Raw genomic sequence first — 22,219 nt, 5'->3', positions numbered from 1 at the left:
GCTCCACCCTGGGGTCTCATCCTCAGGTGGTGTGGTTCCCGAAAGGCGTGCGTTGGCTCAGACCAGTGTCTAAGCCTATGGCACTGACCTGGGACCTAGACGCTCCGTTTGAACCATTGGAGTCTGTGGACCTGAAGGTCCTTTCCTACAAGACTGCCCTGCTCATGGCCTTGGCATAAGCCAAGCACGTTGGGGATTTCCACACGCTATCAGTACACCCTTCCTGTTTAGAGTTTGTGCCTGGCGACTCCAAAGTGATGTGACATCCTAATGCAGCTTTTGCTCCTAAGGTTACGCCTATGTCTTACAGGTCCCTGGCTTTCGAGCTGTTCGCTTTCTCACCTCCTCTGTTTGCTTCCAATGAACAATGGAGGTTGAATGGCCTGTGTCCGATGCGCGCTTTACGCACATATATGGATAGGACCAAGGTTATCCGCGTTTGTGACCAGCTTTTTGTCTGTTTCCCTAATCCAGCTTGGGGTAGGGCACTTTCTATAAGCAGTGTCTTTCTCATTGGATTGTGGAGGCTATCTCCCTGGCATATGACAGCAAAGGACAAGGGTTGCGCATTTATCCGGGTTACCACAGTTCCCTGAGGGTTTGAGCCTTGGGCTGCCGTGGCAGCGCGCGAGTATACAGTTTCCAGGTTACTGCAGGTTTCCTGTGGGTTTGATCCTCGGGCTGCCGTGGTTCATTGACTCTGGTCGACGCTATGCGGGGGGGAATCTGCCAATATAGACACCAGGCAGAGTCCTTCAAATCAAATCAAACCAATTTTATTTGTCACTGTCACGATCGTCGATAGAAGCGGACCAATGCGCAGCGTGATGAGTGAACATACTTTATTTATATTTACCAACACGAACAAAAACAACAAAACGAAATGTGAAGTCCTCGGTTTACAACACAAACCAACACGGAACAAGATCCCACAACACACTGTGGAAAACAGGCTGCCTAAGTATGGTTCCCAATCAGAGACAACAAGCAACAGCTGATACTCGTTGCCTCTGATTGAGAACCACCCCGGCCAACACAGAAAACTGACCAGGCACCGGTGACCAAGGCACGGGCTGTGCCGGACTGACGACGCGCACCACAGGCTTGGTGCGGGGAGCAGGAACGGGCCGGACCGGGCTGACGACGCACACCACAGGCTTGGTGCGGGGAGCAGGGACGGGCCGAACCGGGCTGACGAAGCGCACTACAGGCTTGAGTGCGGGGAGCAGGAACAGGCCGGGCCGGGCTGGCGACGCCGCACCATTGGCTTGGTGCGGGAGCAGGAACAGGCCGCCGGGCCGGGCTTGCGACGCGCACCATTGGCTTGGTGCGGGGAGCAGGAACAGGCCGGGCCGGGCTGGCGACGCGCACCATTGGCTTGGTGCGGGGAGCAGGAACAGGCCGGGCCGGGCTGGCGATGCGCACTACAGGCTTGGTGCGGGGAGCAGGAACAGGCCGTGCCGGGCTGGCGACGCGCACCATTGGCTTGGTGCGGGGAGCAGGAACAGGCCGAACCGGGCTGACGAAGCGCACTACAGTCTTGGTGCGAGGGACAGGAACAGGCCGGACCGCACTGGGAACACACACCACTGGCCTTACCCGGGGATCAGGAACGGGCCGGACCGGACTGGCAACACACCTCAGTACCTCTCGCCGTGCCTCTACAATTCTCCTTCCCTCTACTCGCCAATGGCTCCCGTAACCCGGTGGCCTTCTCTCCTCGTCCACTAACTCGCCCCTTATCTGCCTCCAGCAGTCCCGTCATCCACGGTGTGAGCCCCCCCCTAAAAATGTATTGGGTTCGTCTCTCCCCCGTGGCTATGGCCTCCATGGCTCTCGCCAGACTCTCCAGCCTCTGCTCCCAAGTCCAACCTCTCTCCTCCTCACGCGGCTTGACCCAGTCGAGGTGGATATCCGCTAGATTCACCTCTGGCGTTGGCTCCTGGACACGCTGCTTGGTCCAGTTATGGTGGGATCTTCTGTCACGATCGTCGATAGAAGCGGACCAATGCGCAGCGTGATGAGTGAACATACTTTATTTATATTTACCAACACGAACAAAAACAACAAAACGAAACGTGAAGTCCTCGGTTTACAACACAAACCAACACGGAACAAGATCCCACAACACACTGTGGAAAACAGGCTGCCTAAGTATGGTGCCCAATCAGAGACAACAAGCAACAGCTGATACTCGTTGCCTCTGATTGAGAACCACCCCGGCCAACACAGAAACACATGAGCTAGATAATCAGCCTAGAACCCAAAACACATAGAAACAACACACCCTGGCTCAACATAACAGAGTCCCAGAGCCAGGGCGTGACAGTCACATGCACTGAATACAACAGGTGTAGACCTTACCGTGAAATGCTTACTTACAAGCCCTTAACCAACAATGCCGTTTTAAGAAAATAAGAGTTAAGAATTATTTACTAAATAAAATAAATAAATAACACAATAAAAGAACAATAATGAGGCTGTGTACAGGGGGTACTGGTACCGATGGCGGGTTTTGTCCATTTCCTCTCACTCTGTACTCTGAGGATGGTTGAATGGGTTCTAGAACAGGCTGACTAAATACACTGGTTTGCTGTACCACCTTGATCATTAGGAACGTATTCCACATCTAGTATCAGTATCAGCATCTCCAACATCTCTGCATATACATGTATTTACATAATACTGTATATGTCAGCATTTCCAATATATTATAGAAATGCTGTATATCCACACACATGAAACAACAGTATGAAAATGTATGCACTCACTAACTGTAAGTCGCTCTGGATATTTTATTTATAAGAGCGTCTGCTAAAATGACTAAAATGTAATGATGGTTGTTATGTGAACATGAACGTTTTTGTTCACATGCCAAACATGATGTACTCAGTGCGGACTCTGTTGGACTACTGTACACCATAAATAGAGTATTGCATGCCATACATTATATATGTTATGGATTATCACGATGTTGCATGTCTTGGCTACTGTTACCATAGGTGGTCTTCAGTCGATTCTGCAGCCCGTACGATATCAAGGAGTTATTCTGCACCGCTCTGGGTATCCCAAGGTAATGTTCTGCTCAACTCTCTTTTCCTCTCTTTAGTTCTGCTGTGAGGCTCAGAATCGTCTTAAGTATTTGTCTGGATCCTTTAATCTTCCTGTATGCTTGACTGGTTTTCTAATTAAGCAATAAGGCATGAGGGGGGTGTGGTATATGGCCAATATACCACGGCTAAGGGCTGTTCTTATGCAGGACGCAACGCGGAGTGCCTGGATACAGCCCTTAGCCCTGGTATATTGGCCATATACCACAAACCCCCGAGGTGCCTTATTGCTATTATGAACTGGTTACCAACATAAAAATAAATATTTTGTTATACCCGTGGTATACGGTCTGATATACCACGGCTGTCAGCCAATCAGCATTCAGGGCTCGAACCACCCAGTTTCTAATGTTGTTTTGAGGATCACTTCTATTAGATGACGAAAACAACCATAATGACAAGATACGGGGTCATAGGTCGCAATAGTCTTGACTAGCTTCCATCTCTCGCTTGGTTTCTTTGATTGATATTTGGAATGTGCCAAACACTTACTGTTATGATTTAACTGGATAGAACCCAAATGCAGACAAGTACACCAAGCCAGAGAAGTTTTAACAGGTTTATTATAATGTTCAATAGTCCAGGTTTCCAATAAATGGGGAAGAGCAAGTCCAGGTTACAGGGAGGGTACAGATCCAGGTCAGGGCAGGTGTGGTACCGTAATGTCCTAGTGTCCGTGGTGAGTCCAAAGGAGAGGCCCGATAGTGGAGAGCAGGATGGTGGTGGCAGGAGTGACGCGGAGGCAGGAGTCAGGTTCCAAATATCTGTGGCACAGGAGAAAAAGTAAATAACCAGTCCAAAAAACACAAGAGCGAAAACAGACAGGTTGAGTCGGCAGCGAGACTAACATGGTTGTCTTGACTATGATCTGACGATGAGTGGAAAGTTTGACCGGGTCTTAAAGGCTGAGGTGATTATGGTGAATGAGCTGCAGCTGGAACCCTGACTCCCGCACACCAGACTTCACTCCTGCAATCAAGGACAGACAGAGGGGAGGGGGAGAGCAGAGAGAGAGCTACCTAGCAGCAGTAGGCCTAACAGTACCCCCTCTACGGACGCCACCTGGCGGCCGACGGCTTTATCGGGATGTAACCTATGAAACTCTCGGACCAGATCAGGATCCACAATGAAGCTCCTGGGCACCCAGGAACGTTCCTCGGGACCATAACCCTCCCAATCCACCAGGTACTGGAAACCACGACCTCGGCGGCGAACATCCAGAAGTCGCCGGACAGTGTAGACGGGACCCCCACCCACGATCTTGGGCGGAGGAGGGGGACGAGAGGGCGGGCACAAAGGGCTAACCGACACAGGCTTAATCTGGGAAACATGAAAGGTGGAATGAACCCGTAGGGAGGCAGGAAGCTGTAGCTTAACCGCGCAGGGGTTAACAATAGACAGTATCTTGAACGGTCCTATAAAACGAGGCGCCATCTTCTTAGACTCCACCTTCAATGGAAGGTCCCGTGACTTCAGCCATACCTCTTGACCAGGAGAGTAACCGGGAGCCTGGGACCGGTGACGGTTGGCTTGCCTCTGCATGTACGCCGGCTCGGGACAGAGCTACCCTGGCCTTCCTCCAGACCTTGAAGCAGCGGCGCATGTGGGACTGCACCGAGGGTACCGCAAGTTCCCTCTCTTGGGAAGGGAACAGGGGAGGTTGATAACCCAGAGCACACAGAAAAGGAGACAAACCGGAGGAAGCGTTAGTCAAGGTGTTATGAGCATATTCCACCCAGGGGAGCATGGAGCTCCATGACCCAGGGTTAGACCCAGTGACACAGCGAAGAGCGGTCTCCATCTCCTGGTTCGCTCTCTCGGCTTGCCCGTTGGTCTGGGGGTGATATCCAGAGGACAGGCTGGATGTAATGCCCAAAGCTTTACAGAAAGCTTTCCACACCTGGGAGACAAACTGGGGACCCCTGTCAGAGACAATATCCGTGGGTAGACCATGAGAGCGGAACACATGTTCAACCAAAATATCAGCCGTCTCTCTGGCAGTGGGCAGTTTAGGTAGGCCCAAAAAATGAGCGAACTTAGAAAAACGATCAATCACCGTAAGAATGACAGTCTTACCAGATGAGGGGGAAGTCCAGTGACAAAATCCATAGCGATATGCGACCAGGGCCGGCTGGGTATAGGTAGAGGTCGTAGATGACCAGCGCTGGCCTGGGTGGAGTTTTTACTTCGTGCACATACCGTACAAGCAGCAATGAAGGCTCGAGTGTCCGCCTCCATCGTGGCCCACCAGAACTTCCGTCGCACAAAGTCAAGGGTCCGCGAAACTCCAGGGTGACAGGTAAGGGGAGACGAGTGAGCCCACTGAAGTACCTGGGAGCGAGCAGACTCAGGGACAAACATCCGGTTAGGAGGACCCCTCCCAGGGTCAGCTTGCTGATGTTGAGCCTGTCTAACAATCCCCTCGATGTCACATGTGATGACTGCAATACTGCAGGTAGGAGGCAAAATGGGTTCAGGGTTACTACCAGTATCAACAGCCGAATGAACACGAGACAGGGCGTCAGGCTTGACGTTGCGTGACCCAGGACGGTAAGACAGAGAAAAATTGAATCTCCCAAAAATAGTGCCCACCTGGCTTGACGGGGGTTGAGCTGCTTCGCTGACTGGAGGTAAGCCAGATTCTTATGATCCGTCCAACGATGAAGGGTTGTTCCGCCCCCTCCAACCAATGTCGCCACTCCTCGAGAGCCAGCTTAACGGCGAGCAGTTCACGATTTCCAACATCATAATTCCTCTCTGCCTGAGAAAGTTTCCTTGAGAGAAAAGCACAGGGATGCAGTTTGTTATCTTCAGGAGAACGTTGTGACAACACTGCACCTACCCCAGTGTCGGATGCATCCACCTCCACGACAAACTGGCGGTCGGGGTCCGGCTGCATCAGAATGGGAGCCGAGGCGAAGCGATGTTTCAGTTCTTCGAACGCTGATTCGGCCCCTTCATTCCAAGCGAACGGTCGTGAGATGGAGGTGAGAGCGGTGAGTGGCGCCGCAATGCGGCTGTAGTCCTTGATGAACCTCCTATAGAAGTTCGCAAACCCCAGGAATCGTTGAAGTTGTTTGCGGGTAGAGGGAGCTGGCCAGTCCGTGACAGCAGAGATCTTAGCTGGGTCCATCCGCAGCTCCCCCTGAGCTATGATGTAACCCAAAAAAGAGGGTCTCAGACACATGAAATTCACATTTCTCCATCTTCACAAACAGTTTGTTCTCCAACAACCTTTGCAACACCTGGCGCACATGCAGTTCATGTTCCTGGGAGGACTCTGAGAAAATCAAGATATCATCCAGATAGACAAAAACAAACCGATTCAACATGTCCCCGAAGGACATCATTGACTAGTGCCTGAAAAACAGCAGGGGCATTAGACAACCCAAAAGGCATAACCCGATACTCAAAATGTCCCAAGGGTGTGTTGAAGGCAGTCTTCCATTCATCACCCCTTACGAATGCGCACCAGGTGATACGCATTTCGTAGATCCAGTTTCGTAAAGATGGTAGCACCATGAAGGAGGGGAAAAGCAGAATTAATCAAAGGCAGAGAATACTTGTTCTTAATGGTGATGTTGTTAAGTCCACGGTAATCAATACAGGGTCTGAGGGTCTTATCCTTCTTAGCAACAAAAAGAATCCCGCTCCTACAGGTGACGAGGAAGGACGCATAATACCTGCCGCCAAGGAGTCCCGAATGTAGTTCTCCATAGCCTCCGTCTCCGGCCGGGAGAGATTGTACAGGCGACTGCTGGGGAGCGGGGCTCCTGGCTGGAGGTCAATGGCGCAGTCGTAAGGCCGGTGAGGAGGAAGAGAAGTAGCTCTGTGTTTGCAGAAAACGGATGCCAGGTCATGATACACGTCAGGAACAGCGGAAAGATCCATGGACTCCAGTGGAGGTTGAGGCACAGTACTGGCAGGAGTCTGAGCAGAACACAAACAATTCACATGACAAAAAGTGCTCCATGAAACAATGCTACCTGTCACCCAATCAATGTGTGGATTGTGTTTTATGAGCCAGGGGATACCAAGGACCAGGGGAGTCTGTGGGCAGTCGATAATATGGAATTGAATGTTCTCCTGATGATTTCCCCGACACTCTAAGACAAACAGGAACAGTCTGATGGGTAATGCGGGTCAACAATTGTCCATTTAGACCCTTAGCCTGCAGCGGACAGTCCATAGGAACAGTCTCCAAATCCATTTGTTGAGCCCACTCTCTATCCAAAAAGCTTTCGTCGGCACCAGAGTCAATCAGCGCACTAACAGAGAAATTCTGGGACTGCCACTGGAGGGATGCCTGGAGCAGAATGCGGGGACAAGAGGAAGAATCCGCTGCTCGGCTCACCAAAACTTCTCCCATAAATGATGAGCCGACCCTTTTCCCCGGACGAACTGGGCAGGAAGGAACGAAATGACCAGCTTCTCCACAATACAGGCAGACCCGAGCCTGAATACGACGTGCACGCTCCTCTGAGGACAACCGTGCACGACCCACCTCCATGGCTTCGGGTTCAGTCCTCCTCGTATCGACTCGGGAAGACACGGCTCTCTCCGTAGGGACGATGCAGGGAGGAGTTTGTTGATGACAGACAGGTTGCTTGGAACTAACACTCCTCTCCCGGGCGGCGCTCCCGAATCCGATTATCCAACCTGATAGTGAGTGAAATAAGATTATCCAGCGTAGGCGATTCATCATATGACACCAATTCATCTTTTACGGTCTCAGACAAAGCATTGATGAACACTCCTTGTAATGCCTCGTCATTCCAACCACTCACTGCTGCTAAAGTCCGAAACTCCACTGCCATCTCCGCCACACTACGAGCCCCCTGCCGAAGAGAAAACAGCCGTTTCGCAGCCTCCTTGCCTCGTACGGGGTGGTCAAAACCCTTCCTCATCTCCGTGGTGAAGGCAACGTAGCGTTGCAAATGTCCGACTGACTCTCCCAGACCGCGGATCCCCAGGCACGAGCGGAACCGCTAGTAGAGTTGATAAGGTAGGCAATACGGGCTCTTTCTGAGGCGTAGGTGAGGGGCTGTTGTTCAAACACTAACGAGCATTGAGTCAAAAAAATCGCCACAGGTTCCCATGTTCCCGTCATAGCGCTCTGGAGCAGGAACAAAAGGCTCTCTGATCTGGGCTGAAGGGGTAGTAAGGGCAGATACTTGATTGGAGAGTAATTGAACCTGATTAAGCAGCACCTGACTGTCCTCAGCAATCGTTTTAAACAGGGTATCATGTTGACCAAGTAAAATGCCCTGATTGGCTATGGCAGTCCAAATTTGAGTGCACTCTGGGGTGGTATCCGAGCTACTGTCTGCTGGGTTCATGTTGGTCAGATTATACTGTTATGATTTAACTGGATAGAACCCAAATGCAGACAAGTACACCAAGCCAGAGAAGTTTTAACAGGTTTATTATAATGTTCAATAGTCCAGGTTTCCAATAAATGGGGAAGAGCAAGTCCAGGTTACAGGGAGGGTACAGATCCAGGTCAGGGCAGGTGTGGTACCGTAATGTCCTAGTGTCCGTGGTGAGTCCAAAGGAGAGGCCCGATAGTGGAGAGCAGGATGGTGGTGGCAGGAGTGACGCGGAGGCAGGAGTCAGGTTCCAAATATCTGTGGCACAGGAGAAAAGTAAATAACCAGTCCAAAAACACAAGAGCGAAAACAGACAGGTTGAGTCGGCAGCGAGACTAACATGGTTGTCTTGACTATGATCTGACGATGAGTGGAAAGTTTGACCGGGTCTTAAAGGCTGAGGTGATTATGGTGAATGAGCTGCAGCTGGAACCCTGACTCCCGCACACCAGACTTCACTCCTGCAATCAAGGACAGACAGAGGGGAGGGGGAGAGCAGAGAGAGAGCTACCTAGCAGCAGTAGGCCTAACACTTACACCCTCTTCATTGAACCATAGTGGGACACATCCTTAGAGAGAGTGTCCCTGCTTTGTCTGTTTTGGACAGGAACACCACCTTGTCTCTGCTGGACTCCACGGGAGCCATGGTGTCCATCGACCCCACCATGCCACACAACACCGAGAGGTAGGCCCTGTCACATTCACATTTATAGCAGAAAATGACACGTTGGTCCATGAAGGTACAATCTGTAATTTTAGCAGCCTAAGCTCATAAGCATAATAAGTTATATTCTTCAAGGGTTAATGGTTATATCATTTAAATGTCCATTGAACAGCAGGACATATCCCAGATAGTGCCCTATTGCCCAGGGTTAGCAAAAAACACTAACAGGTCCAAGGTCAGGGTGAAACAGTGAGCCAGATAATACTCACTCACTCACTCACTCACTCACACTCAGACACATAGACACACACACACACACACACACACACACACACACACACACCCCCAGCGTGTCCTCACACTTCAGACGCTGAGTAATACAGTGGGAGGAAGAGGAGAGGACATCGACAGCACGTCTAGTTAGGAGGAAGGGGGGGGGGGGACGTATTTGAGTGCTGCACCACTTCCTGTCTAAACTGACTGGTGTGTGTTCTGTTGTGTTAAAGGTCACCGTACAGAGTGGTGCCCCTGACTGGTGGACAGCTAGCTGGTGAGTCCCAGGGGGCCAGGGGTTTTCAGACGCTGGCTAGCTGGTGAGTCCCAGGGGGCCAGGGGTTTTCAGACGCTGGCTAGCTGGTGAGTCCCAGGGGGGCCAGGGGTTTTCAGACGCTGGCTAGCTGGTGAGTCCCAGGGGGGCCAGGGGTTTTCAGACGCTGGCTAGCTGGTGAGTCCCAGGGGGGCCAGGGGTTTTCAGACGCTGGCTAGCTGGTGAGTCCCAGGGGGCCAGGGGTTTTCAGACGCTGGCTAGCTGGTGAGTCCCAGGGGGGCCAGGGGTTTTCAGACGCTGGCTAGCTGGTGAGTCCCAGGAGGCCAGGGGTTTTCAGACGCTGGCTAGCTGGTGAGTCCCAGGGGGCCAGGGGTTTTCAGACGCTGGCTAGCTGGTGAGTCCCAGGGGGCCAGGGGTTTTCAGACGCTGGCTAGCTGGTGAGTCCCAGGGGGCCAGGGGTTTTCAGACGCTGGCTAGCTGGTGAGTCCCAGGGGGCCAGGGGTTTTCAGACGCTGGCTAGCTGGTGAGTCCCAGGGGGCCAGGGGTTTTCAGACGCTGGCTAGCTGGTGAGTCCCAGGGGGCCAGGGGTTTTCAGACGCTGGCTAGCTGGTGAGTCCCAGGGGGCCAGGGGTTTTCAGACGCTGGCTAGCTGGTGAGTCCCAGGGGGCCAGGGGTTTTCAGACGCTGGCTAGCTGGTGAGTCCCAGGGGGCCAGGGGTTTTCAGACGCTGGCTAGCTGGTGAGTCCCAGGGGGCCAGGGGTTTTCAGACGCTGGCTACGCAAATACACACGCATGGCTGACAAGCACATACGAAAAAGTACATTAGCATATAGCATATATGAAAGCATGCATGCAAGCACACACATAGACACAGACACAGACACAAATACAGACACAGACACACAGACACAGACACACAGACACAGACACACAGACACAGACACAGACACACAGACACAGACACACAGACACAGACACACAGACACAGACACACAGACACAGACACACAGACACAGACACACAGACACAGACACAGACACACACAGACACACACAGACACAGACACAGACAGACACAGACACACAGACACACAGACAGACACAGACACAGACACACAGACACACAGACACAGACACACAGACATACAGACACAGACACAGACACACACCAGTGTTAATTTTGGCATTCTTTTTTAGATTTAGTCTTAGTTATTTTGACTAAAATATCATTTTGTCATTTGAATAATGATTGAGTCTAGTTTGTCAAAATGACGAAGAAAGTGGGCCATTTTAGTCAACTAAATGCCCTTTATTTGAGTCACATTTGAGTCACATCACGTGTATTGCCTCATTAACCTATAGTAAACATAAATCACTGACTTCCATGTGCACTAACATAGAGTACATAGCCTTGTCCTGCACTCTTAAAATATAAGGTGCAATCTAGAACCTAAAAGGGTTCTTCGGCTGTCCCCATAGGAGAACCATTTGAAGAACCCTTTTTGGTTCAAGGTAGAACCCTTATTGTTGTTATATTTTACTGATAAAAATAAGGCTCTTGAATCTTCTGAATTGTGTTGTTCAATATGAGTTTGCCTACATCTTGATGTGCACTAATATCATAAAGCTATTGTACTTTGGGGCTAGTTCACCACATTAGGAAGTGAAAACTCAAAACACATTAGCTACACTACCATTCGAAAGTTTGGGGTCACTTAGGAATATCCTTGTTTTCGAAAGAAAAGCAAATTTTTTTGTCCATTCAAATAACATCAAATTGATCAGATATACAGTGTAGACATTGTTAATGTTGCAAATGGCTATTGTAGCTGGAAACTACAGATTTTTTATGGAATATCTACACAGGTGTACAGAGGCCCATCATCAGCAACCATCAGTCCTGTGTTCCAATGGCACGTTGTGTTTGCTAATCCAAGTTTATCATTTTAAAAGGCTAATTGATCATTAGAAAACCCTTTTGCAATTATGTTAGCACAGCTGAAAACTGTTGTGCTGATTAAAGAAGCAATAAAACTGGCCTTCTTGAGACTAGTTGAGTATCTGGAGCATCAGCAATTGTGGTTTTGATTACAGGCTCAAAATGGCCTGAAACAAAGTACTTTCTTCTGAAACTCGTCAGTCTATTCTTGTTCTGAGAAATGAAGGCTATTTTGTTGCGAGGAATTGCCAAGAAACTGAAGATCTCGTGGGGGGGGGTTGGAGTAAAGGGGGGGGGTAGAAGGATTACTTTATCCTATCCCAGGTATTCCTTAAAGAGGTGGGGTTTCAAATGTCTCCGGAAGGTGGTGAGTGACTCCGCTGTCCTGGCGTCGTGAGGGAGCTTGTTCCACCATTGGGGTGCCAGAGCAGCGAACAGTTTTGACTGGGCTGAGCGGGAACTATGCTTCCGCAGAGGTAGGGGAGCCAGCAGGCCAGAGGTGGATGAATGCAGTGCCCTCGTTTGGGTGTAGGGACTGATCAGAGCCTGAAGGTACGGAGGTGCCGTTCCCCTCACAGCTCCATAGGCAAGCACCATGGTCTTGTAACAGATGCGAGCTTCAACTGGAAGCCAGTGGAGTGTGCGGAGGAGCGGGGTGACGTGAGAGAACTTGGGAAGGTTGAACACCAGACGGGCTGCGGCATTCTGGATGAGTTGTAGGGGTTTAATGGCTCAGGCAGGGAGCCCAGCCAACAGCGAGTTGCAGTAATCCAGACGGGAGATGACAAGTGCCTGGATTAGGACCTGTGCCGCTTCCTGTGTAAGGCAGGGTCATACTCTCCAAATGTTGTAGAGCATGAACCTACAGGATCGGGTCACCGCCTTGATGTTAGCGGAGAACGACAGGGTGTTGTCCAGGGTCACGCCAAGGCTCTTCGCACTCTGGGAGGAGGACACAACGGAGTTGTCAACCGTGATGGCGAGATCATGGAACGGGCAGTCCTTCCCCGGGAGGAAGAGCAGCTCCGTCTTGCCGAGGTTCAGCTTGAGGTGGTGATCCGTCATCCATACTGATATGTCTGCCAGACATGCAGAGATGCGATTCGCCACCTGGTTATCAGAAGGGGGAAAGGAGAAGATTAGTTGTGTGTCGTCAGCGTAGCAATGATAGGAGAGGCCATGTGAGGATATGACAGAGCCAAGTGACTTGTTGCCGCCGGATTGGAGAATGGTTGCCGGGCAGAGAGGTGACTCGTGAATAACCTGGGCATGGTACTTCTTTTCTACCAATAACAGCATTGCAACATTGAGTAACAGTGAGAAAGCCTTACAATTCTGAAAATGCCATGCATGCTTTTGATTGGACCAAACAAATAACACTGAAAAGCTCTCAATCTCTCCCCGAAAAAATCTTGTCCAGTCCATTTACTAATCACAGAGATAATTTTGTCAGCCGAAATGAAAAATTATTTTTGTTTAGTAATAGTTTTTTTCTGGGTCTATTCAGTCAGTTATCGTCTCGTCACTTTGCCACTGAAAAATATTTGTAGGTGTTTGACAAATATTTTCATCACTATTTTCACATATTTTAACACACACACACGCACACACACTAACCCACATACCTGACGTGCACACTGCACACAAAGGAGCATAATCAATAACATGTTTAGGTAATAGGCACACACACACACACACACACACACACACACACACACACACACACACACACACACACACACACACACACACACACTATTTTATTGACGGTCTTGCTTGGTTACAACAACATTTTGTCCTCATCACTCAAACACAAGAGTTACACAGACAGTCCAGCTCAACATCTGGGGGAAACATTCCATAAAACAACATGTTGTGTCTTTGTTCCCCATCTTTACCGCACTCACCTGGTTCAAGACCATACAACTCACCTGGTTCAAGACCATACAACTCACCTGGTTCAAGACCATACAACTCACCTGGTTCAAGACCATACAACTCACCTGGTTCAAGACCATACAACTCACCTGGTTCAAGACCATACAACTCAAATGGGTTGTTTTATTACAGTGATGCAGACACACTCGCTCTGTGGCCGTCGGAGAGGCAAGGCTTAGTGTGCTCCTGACCTCTGACCCCTGGTGAAATAGTGTTCTAGCGTCAATGTGACACGGTGTACCATGGGATATCAATAATGTGACACGGTGTACCATGGGATATCAATAATGTGACACGGTGTACCATGGGATATCAATAATGTGACATGGTGTACAATGGGATATCAATAATGTGACATGGTGTACAATGGGATCAGGCCAACCGGTGGTTTTACTAGTTCACATACCTGCACTTTTATTGGCCTCTCAGGTGAACTTTGGCCACCACTCTGCTCTGCACCAATAGCAGGGCTGTGTTTTTGTCATTTAGTTATTTTCTGTGCGTAGGAAGGGAAATTATAAGTGTCTTGTTAAGATATCAAGCTGGCACCATCTCCAAACTGCCTTATTAACATATCAAGCTGGCACAATTGCCAAACACCACTACTGCATTCAGTAGTGAGACAGAAGAAAACAATTACTCTCTCTTCTTTTGCCATCTGTTGTATCGCTTTCATTCTCTCGTTGCCGCTGGTTTACATAAGGTGTGTTGGTGTGTGTGTGTGTGTGTGTGTATGTTTGAGTGTGAGAGAAGGGCCAATCAATATCTGTTACACCGCCAGGCTCAGTTCTAATGGAAGGCTTCAGTCAGATATTTGAGAGCATCAGACCTATGTGATCTAGTGAAAGGCTTCAGTCAGGTAGTTGAGTAAAGGCTTCAGTCAGATAGTTGAGTAAAGGCTTCAGTCTGATAGTTGAGTAAAGGCTTCAGTCAGATAGTTGAGTAAAGGCTTCAGTCAGATAGTTGAGTAAAGGCTTCAGTCAGATAGTTGAGTTAAGGCTTCTGTCTGATAGTTGAGTAAAGGCTTCAGTCAGGTAGTTGAGTAAAGGCTTCAGTCAGGTAGTTGAGTAAAGGCTTCAGTCAGATAGTTGAGTAAAGGCTTCAGTCAGATAGTTGAGTAAAGGCTTCAGTCAGGTAGTTGAGTAAAGGCTTCAGTCAGATAGTTGAGTAAAGGCTTCAGTCAGATAGTTGAGTAAAGGCTTCAGTCAGATAGTTGAGTAAAGGCTTCAGTCAGATAGTTGAGTAAAGGCTTCAGTCAGATAGTTGAGTAAAGGCTTCAGTCAGATAGTTGAGAGCATCAGACCTATGTGATCTAGTGAAAGGCTTCAGTCAGGTAGTTGAGTAAAGGCTTCAGTCAGATAGTTGAGTAAAGGCTTCAGTCAGATAGTTGAGTAAAGGCTTCAGTCAGATAGTTGAGTAAAGGCTTCAGTCAGATAGTTGAGTAAAGGCTTCAGTCAGATAGTTGAGAGCATCAGACCTATGTGATCTAGTGAAAGGCTTCAGTCAGGTAGTTGAGTAAAGGCTTCAGTCAGATAGTTGAGTAAAGGCTTCAGTCAGATATTTGAGAGCATCAGACCTATGTGATCTAGTGAAAGGCTTCAGTCAGGTAGTTGAGTGAAGGCTTCAGTCAGATAGTTGAGTAAAGGCTTCAGTCAGATAGTTGAGTAAAGGCTTCAGTCAGATAGTTGAGTAAAGGCTTCAGTCAGATAGTTGAGAGCATCAGACCTATGTGATCTAGTGAAAGGCTTCAGTCAGGTAGTTGAGTAAAGGCTTCAGTCAGATAGTTGAGTAAAGGCTTCAGTCAGATAGTTGAGTAAAGGCTTCAGTCAGATAGTTGAGTAAAGGCTTCAGTCAGATAGTTGAGTAAAGGCTTCAGTCAGATAGTTGAGAGCATCAGACCTATGTGATCTAGTGAAAGGCTTCAGTCAGGTAGTTGAGTAAAGGCTTCAGTCAGATAGTTGAGTAAAGGCTTCAGTCAGATATTTGAGAGCATCAGACCTATGTGATCTAGTGAAAGGCTTCAGTCAGGTAGTTGAGTGAAGGCTTCAGTCAGATAGTTGAGTAAAGGCTTCAGTCAGATAGTTGAGTAAAGGCTTCAGTCAGATAGTTGAGTAAAGGCTTCAGTCATATAGTTGAGAGCATCAGACCTATGTGATCTAGTGAAAGGCTTCAGTCAGGTAGTTGAGTAAAGGCTTCAGTCAGATAGTTGAGTAAAGGCTTCAGTCAGATATTTGAGAGCATCAGACCTATGTGATCTAGTGAAAGGCTTCAGTCAGGTAGTTGAGTGAAGGCTTCAGTCAGATAGTTGAGTAAAGGCTTCAGTCAGATAGTTGAGTAAAGGCTTCAGTCAGATAGTTGAGTAAAGGCTTCAGTCAGATAGTTGAGTGAAGGCTTCAGTCAGATAGTTGAGTAAAGGCTTCAGTCATAGTTGAGTAAAGGCTTCAGTCAGATAGTTGAGTAAAGGCTTCAGTCAGATAGTTGAGTAAAGGCTTCAGTCAGATAGTTGAGTAAAGGCTTCAGTCAGATAGTTGAGTAAAGGCTTCAGTCAGATAGTTGAGTAAAGGCTTCAGTCAGATAGTTGAGTAAAGGCTTCAGTCAGATAGTTGAGTAAAGGCTTCAGTCAGATAGTTGAGTAAAGGCTTCAGTCTGATAGGTGAGTAAAGGCTTCAGTCTGATAGGTGAGTAAAGGCTTCAGTCTGATAGGTGAGTAAAGGCTTCAGTCTGATAGGTGAGTAAAGGCTTCAGTCTGATAGGTGAGTAAAGGCTTCAGTCTGATAGGTGAGTGCATCAGACCTGTGTGCGTTGTTGTCGTTATAACATGGAGTGAAGTATATGAGTTGTGCTTTTCTGTGTAATACCGTCCTATCCCTCCTTCCCACAGATAAAGAGGAACTCTTCCAGAATGTATTGACACAGGTGGCAGAGCAGTTTTCCAGGTAAGAGCACTGATATTGCTTTCATGGACATTTTGTGTCTTGCCTTCGTAAATGCTTTTTGTTTTCTTGTTTTCGTAAAGGCTTGCTATTTGTCTGTCACTATATTAATGGATGTGCTGCTTTCAGATAATGAACGTTCTCTGTTCCTTTTGTTCTCTCTCTTTCCCTCCCGCTCTCTATCCCTCTGCCTAATTCTCTTTCTCTCTCTCTCTCTCTCTCTCTCTCTCTCTCTCTCTCTCTCTCTCTCTCTCTCTCTCTCTCTCTCTCTTTTCCGTCTCTTTCTATCTGCCTTTTCTTTTATTTCCCCATCTCGCTCCCTCTCTGTCCATCTCTCTCTCCCTCTGTCCATCTCTCTCTCTCTCTCTCTCTGTCCATCTCTCTCTCTCTCTCTCTCTCTCTCTCTCTCTCTCTCTCTCTCTCTCTCTCTCTGTCCATCTCTCTCTCTCTCTGTCCATCTCTCTCTCTCTCTCTCTCTCTCTCTCTCTCTCTCTCTCTCTCTCTCTCTCTCTCTCTCTCTCTCTCTCTCTCTCTCTCTCTCTCTCTCTCTCTCTCTCTCTCTCTCTCTCTGTCCATCTCTCTCTCTCTCTCTCTGTCCATCTCTCTCTTTCTCTGCAGAGCGTTTAAAATCAACGAGCTGAAGACGGAGGTGACCAACCGCTTGGCCATGTTGGAGAAGAGAGTTGAGCGTGAGTCACACAGTACTGTGTCTGTCTGTGTGTTTATTTCTCCCCGGAGAGGAGAGAACCTCTTATATCACAGTGAATTTGGTTTCTCCCCAGAGAGGAGGCAGCCTCTTATATCACAGTGAGTTTCTCCCCAGAGAGGAGGCAGCCTCTTATATCACAGTGAGTTTCTCCCCAGAGAGGAGGCAGCCTCTTATATCACAGTGAGTTTCTCCCCAGAGAGGAGGCAGCCTCTTATATCACAGTGAGTTTCTCCCCAGAGAGGAGGCAGCCTCTTATATCACAGTGAGTTTCTCCCCAGAGAGGAAGCAGCCTCTTATATCACAGTGAGTTTCTCCCCAGAGAGGAGGCAGCCTCTTATATCACAGTGAGTTTCTCCCCAGAGAGGAGGCAGCCTCTTATATCACAGTGAGTTTCTCCCCAGAGAGGAGGCAGCCTCTTATATCACAGTGAGTTTCTCCCCAGAGAGGAGGCAGCCTCTTATATCACAGTGAGTGCATGTCCTGTTACCTGCTACGGGTATAGTAAGGATACTGCAGAGCAGATACACTGAAATGCAGACAATAGAAGAAATGCAACATGGTCCTTTAAGATGCTTTGGTTATAAGGCGACTTTTAGTTAAAGAGTGACATGCAATGACTTAAAATAACTCAAATGTAATACCAAGCGGATGCCCTGAAACCGTAATACCAAGCAGATGCCCTGAAACAGTGTTCAGTATTACATTTACATTTGTGTAATTTCACCTTTTATTCAGCGATTAACCTAGATGTTCAGTAACTGTGTGTAGAGCCTGTGTATACGGTTGCAAAATTCCGGGAACTTTCAATAAATTCTCTGGTTTTCCTGAAATCCTGGTTGGAGGTTTCCCGGAATCAGGAGGGAATCAGCTGGAATGCCGGAATCCTCTAATCAGGATTTCTGGAAAACCTGAGAATTTATTGAAAGTTTCCGGAATTTTGCAACCCTACCGGCGAATGAGGCAATCGAACCCTCATTGAAACTGCAGTAAAGTGTGCAGTAAACATTTATGTACTACTGTATGTGAGAGGCATATTTTAATAGGTTCACTCGTCACTCATTAACTTGGCTGGATGGGAAATGGAAATAGAAATGGGAGATTGAGTCATGAAAAGAGGATGTTAAGGTTAAGAAAAGTAACATCCTGAAGTAGAGGGTTTGACTGTTTGGGAGGGTTTCAATTAGGTCTATTGTCTTGAGCTATTTAGCTATTTAGCTATGCAACTTTCTTCAACTTTAAAACGTACTTGTGTCTAGTGGTTGTTATACAGTGATTTTGACATTTTAAAATTGTCTTACAAACAAAACTGTCCGCTAACTTACTGAATGTTTGTCTTTAATTGTATCTTTGAGCCCTGTTGTGTAACACAATAGACATATCAAGTGGATGCCTGCCCCCAACATCATACATTCTCTAGAGTCCATTCCCCTGTTATTCTCCTTTTGCCTAGATCAGTGTTTTCCAACCCTGGTCCTCCGGTCCCCCCAACAGTACACAGTTTGGTTGTAGCCCTGGACAGACACACCTCCATTAAGCTCATTGAGGGCTTGATGATTAGTTGACAAGTTGAATCAGGTGTGCTTGTCCAGGGTTACAATAAAAATGTGTACCGTTGCAGGGTACTGGAGGACCAGGGTTGGGAAACACTAGGCTATAGATTAGAGAAGTGAACTAGTTCACATGTTACTAGCTATGTTCTGGACTATGAGTTTAACAGGCTTCTGGACTCGTGTTATTCGCCGGTACATTGAACATGCAGAATTCACATAGAAAAAAAACCTGGAATTAGTGGGAGATATGCGTTGTCATAGACGTATACAATGCTAGCTGTAGCCTTGACATGGCTAGCCACCGCTAGACGCCGTAATAATGGAGGTTAGCTAAATGACGGCTATTCTAGCTGTCATTGACCCTATAGTTAATGCTACTGCTGCTTCCTATTTCTGCCCATTTCGTTGTGTGCCAGGAAGTTAGTTTACACACTGTCCCACACTATGCTCACAGGCTTCTCTTTGATTTAATGTGTTAGTGGTCTGTAATCACATTGTAAACAGGGCTTTAAAATAAAAATTGATAAAGATGGCTTGATATGCCTCATTCCAGTTAAGTTCTGGTAGTAGAGTTTGTTGCACCCTACTGTTTCCGAAACCTCAACGGCCTTCAGCTGTTCTGTCACAATGTGTTCCGTGCACACACGGTGCCACTGCCTCACTGTGCAGTCCAGTGGGAACATTTAATCAGTAATAAATCTTTAATTATTACATCGTCCTTCACTGTAAAGTACTGCTACTGTCATGGCTGGGTGGTGTTTGTCCTAGATTGACTGGCTGCCTCAAGGTCTTTGGTGGAACACCCTGAACCCAGATTTAAACCATTGTGAAATCGTGTGTGAGTGTGTGCATGTGTGCTCTGGTGACAGTTCTTGCAGTCAGCGTGCCAATTGCACGCTCCCTCAAAACTTGAGACATCTGTGTCATTGTGTTGTTTGACAAAACTGCACATTTTAGAGTGGCCTTTTAATGTCCCCAGCACAAGGTGCACCCGTGTAATGATCATGCTGTTTAATCAGCTTCTTGATATGCCACACCTGTCAGGTGGATGGATTATCTTGGCAAAGGAGAAATGCTCACTAACAGGGATGTAAACTAATTTGTGCACAACATTTAAGAGAAATAAGCTTTTTGTGCGTATGGAAAATTTCTGGGATCTTTTATTTCAGCTCATGAAACATGGGACGAACACTTTACATATTGCGTTTATATTTTTGTTGACGCTTTGCCTGTTTTATGGCTCGTCGGATGTCGTAGCGCGATTTCTTATAAGTGTCCAGATCAGTGTCCCGGTCCTTAAAAGCGGCAGCTCTAGCCTTTAGCTCAGTGGTTGATGTTGCCTGTAATCCATGGCTTCTGGTTTGGATACAGTGCCTTCAGAAAGTATTAATTCATACCACTTGACATAACATATTTTGTTGTGTTATAGCCTGAATTCAAATGGGTGACATAAAAATATGTTTATCTCACCCATCTACACACAATACCCCATAATGACAAAGTGAAAACATGTTTTTAGAATTACATTTACATTTACATTTACGTAATTTAGCAGACGCTCTTATCCAGAGCGACTTACAAATAGGTGCATTCACCTTATAGCCAGTGGGATAACCACTTTACAATGTATTATTTTTTAAAATATTTTAAAATATTTTTTATTTATTAAATTATTATTATTATTGTTTTTGTCGGGGGTTGGAGTAAGGGGGGGGGCAGAAGGATTACTTTATCCTATCCCAGGTATTCCTTAAAGAGGTGGGGTTTCAAATGTCTCCGGAAGGTGGTGAGTGACTCCGCTGTCCTGGCGTCGTGAGGGAGCTTGTTCCACCATTGGGGTTTATTGAAAATGAAAATGAAATATCTAATTTACATAAGTATTCACACCCCTGAGTCAATACTTTGTAGAAGCACCTTTGGCAGCGATTACAGTTGCGAGTCTTTCTGGGTAAGTCTCTAAGAGCTTTCCACACCTGGAATGTGCAACATTTTCACATTATTATTTTCAAAATTCTTCGAGCTCTGTCAAATTGGTTGTTGATCATTGCTAGACAACCATTTTCAGGTCTTGCCATAGATTTTCAAGTAGATTTAAGTCAAAACTGTAACTCGGCCACTCAGGAACATTCACTGTCTTCTTGGTAAGTAACTCCAGTGTAGATTTGGCCTTGTGTTTTAGGTTATTGTCCTGCTGAAAGGTGAATTCATCTCCCAGTGTCTGGTGGAAAGCAGACTGAACCAGGTTTTCCTCCAGGATTTTGCCTGTGCTTAGCTCCATTCCGTTTATTTTTTAACCTGAAGATGCAGCCACCCCTATGCTTGAAAATTTGGAGAGTTTTACTCAGTAATGTGTTGTATTGGATTTGCCCCAAAGATAGCACTTTGTATTCAGGACAAAAAGTGAATTTCTGTGCCACATTTTTTGCAGTATTACTTTAGTGCCTTGTTGCAAACAGGATGCATGTTTTGGAATGTTTTTATTCTGTACAGGCTTCCTTATTTTCACTCTGTCAATTAGGTTAGTATTGTGGAGTAACTACAATGTTGTTGATCCATCCTCAGTTTTCTCCTATCACAGCCATTAAACTCTGTAACTGTTTAAAAGTCACCATTGGCCTCATGGTGAAATCCCTGAGCGGTTTCCTTCCTCTCCGGCAACTGAGTTAGGAAGGACGCCTGTATCTTTGTAGTGACTGGATGTATTGATACACCATCCAAAGTGTAATTAATAACTTCACCATGTTTAAAGGGATATTCAATATCTGCTTCTTTTTTTTTTTACCAATCTACCTTCTTTGCGAGGCATGTGGTTGAAATTCGCTGCTCGACTGAGGGACCTTACAAATAATTGTGTGTGGGGTACAGAGATGAGATCATCATTCAAAAATCATGTCAAACACTATTATTGCACACAGAGTGAGTCCATACAAATTATTATGTGACTTGTTAAGCACATTCTTAACTTATTTAGGCTTGCCATAACAATGGGGTTGAATACTTATTGACTCAAGACATTTCAGCTTTAAGTTTTAATTAATTTCTAACATTTTCAAAAAACATAATTTCACTTTGACATTATGGGGTATTGTGTGTAGGCCAGTGACAAAAACAATAAAAATGTAATACATCTCAAATGCAGGCTGTAACGCAACAAAATGTGGAAAAAGTGAAGGGGAGTGAATACTTTCTGAAGGCGCTGTGTGTATGCACGGTCACTTTGGGGACAACATCATCGATGCACTTATTAATGAAGCCTGATGTGGTAAACTCCTCAATGCCATCGGATGAGTCCCGGAACATATTCCAGTCTGCGCTAGCGAAACAGTCCTGTAGCTTAGCATCCACTTCATCGGACCACTTCCGTATTGGGCTGGTACTTCCCGTTTTGAGTTTTTGCTTGTAAGCAGGAATCAGGAGGATAGAGTTATAGTCAGATTTGCCAAATGGAGGCCGAGGGAGAG

General features: G+C 47.1%; 1 protein-coding gene across 7 annotated transcripts in view; it reads left to right on the top strand.

Annotated features, from left to right (window-relative positions):
- The window catches only part of pde9aa (phosphodiesterase 9aa), a 56,623-nt gene that overhangs the window by 21,136 nt on the left and 13,268 nt on the right, over positions 1 to 22,219 (top strand). For 3 of the 7 annotated variants that reach the window (XM_041843716.2, XM_041843717.2, XM_045206496.1), the window contains 5 exons: positions 3,003 to 3,073; positions 9,054 to 9,164; positions 9,650 to 9,693; positions 16,448 to 16,502; positions 17,118 to 17,188. In XM_041843716.2, the coding sequence (XP_041699650.1) occupies positions 3,003 to 3,073; positions 9,054 to 9,164; positions 9,650 to 9,693; positions 16,448 to 16,502; positions 17,118 to 17,188 (352 nt within the window). The remainder of the gene's footprint in view (positions 1 to 3,002; positions 3,074 to 9,053; positions 9,165 to 9,649; positions 9,694 to 16,447; positions 16,503 to 17,117; positions 17,189 to 22,219) is intronic. The other 4 variants (XM_041843718.2, XM_041843720.2, XM_041843719.2 and 1 more) reach the window with 4 other exon arrangements.

This window comes from Coregonus clupeaformis, chromosome 23, assembly GCF_020615455.1.
Source record: "Coregonus clupeaformis isolate EN_2021a chromosome 23, ASM2061545v1, whole genome shotgun sequence".
NCBI lineage: Eukaryota > Metazoa > Chordata > Actinopteri > Salmoniformes > Salmonidae > Coregonus > Coregonus clupeaformis.
Note: the sequence above shows the minus strand (reverse complement) of the source record. Positions and strands in the feature narration are given on the sequence as shown.